Below are 4,429 nucleotides of genomic sequence, written 5' to 3'. Positions count from 1 at the left end.
ACGTACTCGCCTTACTCCACTAACGAGTTAGGGAGTGCCCTACCGCTACTCCCTAACTCGTAACGCCTAACCGCTCAACCTAACCCTAGCCTAACCCTGAGCGGGTCCCGAAACCCTAACACATAACTCAGATAAGTATACCAGCGTACGATTCCGGTATACCAGGACCCGTACCCGGGTCCGTTGCCGGCAGTACCCAGGGAGAAGAGCATAACTAAAGGCGCATCGCACGGTAACGAGCGGTCGATGCGCCTGCACCAACGGACAGCTGTGAGTAAACGTCGGTCTTACACGATCGTGAAGCGCCACACACACTCGCGCACGCAAACACAGCCTCACGCACCGCACACATACAGATAAGCAGAGGACATGTTCTGGCCTGGTCACGTGCCGCACCGCGGTGGATTAAATGTGGAGACGCGATGGTACCTGCTCAGACGGGCCGATTGTCTCAGACGGCCGACCCCTCGAGAATTTGTCGCCTGTCCGTCGTCTAGGATGAAAGAGGTTATATGCGGAAGCCCATATGACGCTAGAATAAATTGGAATCGCTCCCTATTGCGAGAAGGCATAAGACCTCGTAGTCGGAAGCCAGTGCGTTTGTGCGCGAACAACGAAGGAAAAAAAAGAATAAGAAATAATAACCGAAGGTGGTTATGCTCGGGCGATTTATATTCAGGGTTTAGCGGGCTGTGGTTGTGCGCTGCGGAACGAAGATCAACCAGCAGGCGAGATTGACTCGGCTGCTGAGGGAAGAGGAATTTTTCGTATCGTATATGGACGGTGTGGTGAATGGGTGGCCGCGCAGCGCGTGTGTGTGATGAAGTGGTGAACGGAGAGTTTTGGCGAATCTGTCTAGAAGGTCTAGACGTGATGCGGGGCAGCGCGGGATGTCGGCTGTGCGTGTGAGTGAGACGGCATCACAGTGACGTGCTCTTTAGCGCCGCGTAAGAAAAGAGCGCGAGAGCGGGTAGAGAGAGAGAGGGAGGCGAGGGCAAGATGCTGATAGATAGATACAGAGAGAGGGGGCGGAGGTGGGAGACGAGCGAGCGCTGACGAGAGAGAGGGAGAGAGCAAGGGTGACGGAGATGTGAGAGATGACGCGCAGCGGAGATGAGGAAGACGAGAGAGAGAGGACGAGGAGGAGAGAGACGCAGAGCGAGACAAGGAGAAACGATGAGAAAGAATAAATATAAGAGAGGCGCGACGTGTGGCGATAGACGAGGGAGAGAAAGAGTACGAGCAAAAGACACGGAAGAATGAGGGCGAGAAATAATGTAAGAAGAAGTGCGGAGCGAAGAGACAGGACAGGGAACGATGAGAAATAGATAAAATGGGGGCGAGGGGAGAGAGAGAGAGAAAGGAGAGAAGAGAAGGAATAAGCGTTGCGCGCGCGTCGCAGTGAAGCGAGCGGCATACATTAAGATGCGTTGACACAACGTATCTCTCGATCATGACAGTACGATGCTAGGTCAAAAATTATGTAACATATTTATTCCTTGCGGCCAGGTGCACGGCGTAGTGAATGTCTAGCACAGCCTTGATCAATATCGCCAGGCCGTAATTGCCGTTGCTTCTCGTTCGCTCTCTCTCTCTCTCTCTCTCTCTCTCTCTCTCTCTCTCTCTCTCGCTCTCGCTCTCGCTCTCTCTCTCTTTCTTTCTTTCTTTCGCTCTCGCTTTGTCTCTCTCTCTCTCTTTCTTTCTCTCTCTCGCGCTCGCTCTCTCTCCCTGTCTCCTTCCCATCTATATTCTACTATTTCTCTCTCTTTTATCATTGGTGTTTGGAATAACAGCCCGTCCCCGATCCAGGACTACTACCCTTTGAGTAGAACTGGCGAATTGTTATGGATTTTACTATAGGTTATATAGTAGAAATCATCATAGTAGATATATTAGTTTTCAGACTATTTTCCAAGACTCGTTATAATCTTCCTGCTATTGTACCCCACTTCCCCATTAAATGTATCCAGTTGCTGTGCTTTTCTCTCTCTCTCTCTCTCTCTCTCTCTTTCTCTTTCTCTCTCTCCCTCTCTCTCTCTCTCTCTTTCTCTCTTTCTCTCTCTCTCTCTCTTACTCGCTGTCACACTTACTCATTAACTTACTCACTCACTCACTCACTCACTCACTCACTCACGCACTCACTCACGCACTCACTCATTCACCCACGCACTCACTCACTCATTCACCCACGCACTCACTCACTCACTCACTCACTCATTCACCCACGCACTCACTCACACACTCACCCACTCGCTCGCTCTCTGACTCACTCACTCCCGCACTGACGCACTCTCTCACTCACTCACTCACTCACTCACTCACTCACATGCTCGACCCCGCTCTCGTCCTCTTTCTCTGTGCCTTGTGCTCCCCCTCTCTCTCTCTCTCTCCCTCTTTCATTCTCTATGTATAATCGGCTTTCGCGCGTGTGTATTGTGTATGGAACAACGATAGCAACCGCTTTTTTTCAGCCGTACTGTCAGTCAAATTAGCCGATGGCATTCGTGCAAGCATGTAGATAAAGATGTGATTCAATTGTCTTAAACGATGTCACGTTTTACGAGACTAAACCTCGTAAACAAGACAAGGAGGTATACACTTGTGTTTCACGTGTAATAGACGCAATCTATTTATTCCGAAAAAAAATGGAAACCTCGCCACTTTAACGGTTTCGACTCTCTCGGAGTTTTTAAGGTCGGGCCTGAAAGAAGCGACCATTAGCGTTAGTGAATAGGTCAGCAGTGTTGGGTTAATATCACAGGAAACACTTTTCGAGCTTATCTCACGGCGTGTTGTTATTGATTCAGTATTGTTATCACACGTTATCATTCTCCATAACATATAGCTCACTGCACGGTACATCACCCTGCCTCATTATTGTTTCATTAATTTTTATAATATATTATGTATATTTTGAATTAAGTTTCTCTAGCTTACTTCTTACATCGCAATTAAAAATTGGTTTATTCCGCATTTAAACAACGCATTAAAATGTTAGAAAAACGCGTCCCGGCAGAAGTAAATTCCGAAGAGTAATGATAGTTAGTAAACGATTAGTATTAACGGAAAAAATATTAATAAATTTAATAACGTTTAACAACATTTACATTAACGGTATTTAACTTTTAACAAACAGTTCTTTGTTTATTTCTAACATTATACCTAACTATTATTAACACTAACACTAACACTAACACTAACACTAACACTAACACTAACACTAGAGAGAGAGAGAGAGAGGGAGAGAGAGAGATAGAACTTAGTGCTAGTTAGACCATGTGCTTTTATATATCTATGGTTATATACGAACGCGAAGGTTATGGGAAGGAGTCTGTAATTACTGTTGCGTGTGTGATAAGCGATCTCACTGACACCCACGTACATGAGTGGCTCTCTATTAAGACTGCATCCCGTCTTTGCGGGGCGGCAGATCAGGCGATGTGTGTAATGAGAATAGATATGTAACGTAGACGCGCTAAGCGGGGTGTTGTTAATGTAATGTATTCTTGTCGTGAAATGCATATAGCATTCATGTTCTAGTGGAGACGACAAAAGGCGCGCGCATGCAAACCCGCGCTGTTTGTCACGTATGCGCGCCGGTCGAGCGCGCTCGCAAGAAGCTGTAGGCTTGTATATCTAGAATATAAAATCTATACATTGCTCGCGTGGTGCGTGAGTGCGTGCGTGCGTCTCTATCTCTCTCTCTCTCTCTCTCTCTCTCTCTCTCTCTCTCTCTCTCTTTTTTTATCTGTCTCTCCCCCTCTCGTTCTCTCTCCTCCTCACTTTCTCTCTCTCTCTCTCTCTCTCTCTCTCTCTCTCTCTTTCTCTCGCTTTCTCTCTCTCTCTCTCTATCTATCTATCTATCTATCTATCTATCTATCTATCTATCTATCTATCTATCTGTGACTGTCAATCTATATATCTCTATCTATATGTCTGTCTGTCTCCTCGTCTGCCATTCTCTTCTTTTTGCTCTCTATCTCGCTCTTGCTCTCTACCTCCCACCCTCCCTCTCTCCCTTTTTGCTTCTCTCTCTCTCTCTCTCTCTCTCTCTCTCTATTCCCTCCTCCTTCTCTCTCTCGTACCTGCTGGAGCTTTATCGTTAGCCACACGTTCTCCGGCGTCTGGTTGTTGACGTGGGCCGTCAGGCGGATGTACTCTCCGCAGCAGTAGGCCGACCGCTCGAGGCTGCAGTGCAGCAGCACGGGTCCCCGCTTACAGCACAGACAGCAGATCGTCTTAGTGTCCTTAGATTCTACAGCGTGCTGCAAGACAGAGAGATGACGGCGCTGTAAGATGGATGCGGCGAATGAGAGAGCGAGAGAGAGAGAGAGAGAGAGTAAGAGAGAGAGAGAGAGAGAGAGAGAGAGAGAGAGAGAGAGAGAGAGAGAGAGAGAGAGAGAGAGAGAGAGAGAGAGAGAGAGAGAGA

At 47.6% G+C, this 4,429-nt stretch overlaps 1 protein-coding gene across 1 annotated transcript in view; it reads right to left on the bottom strand.

The window, feature by feature from the left end:
* Window positions 1-4,429, bottom strand: part of LOC106804925 — a 54,869-nt gene that overhangs the window by 11,804 nt on the left and 38,636 nt on the right. Inside the window, exon 3 of the mRNA XM_014806333.1 lies at window positions 4,086-4,265. Within this exon, the coding sequence (XP_014661819.1) occupies window positions 4,086-4,265 (180 nt within the window). The remainder of the gene's footprint in view (window positions 1-4,085; window positions 4,266-4,429) is intronic.

Source organism: Priapulus caudatus, unplaced genomic scaffold (assembly GCF_000485595.1).
Source record: "Priapulus caudatus unplaced genomic scaffold, Priapulus_caudatus-5.0.1 Scaffold93, whole genome shotgun sequence".
Classification (NCBI taxonomy): domain Eukaryota; kingdom Metazoa; phylum Priapulida; class Priapulimorpha; order Priapulimorphida; family Priapulidae; genus Priapulus; species Priapulus caudatus.
This window is presented reverse-complemented; position numbering and strand designations above follow the sequence as displayed.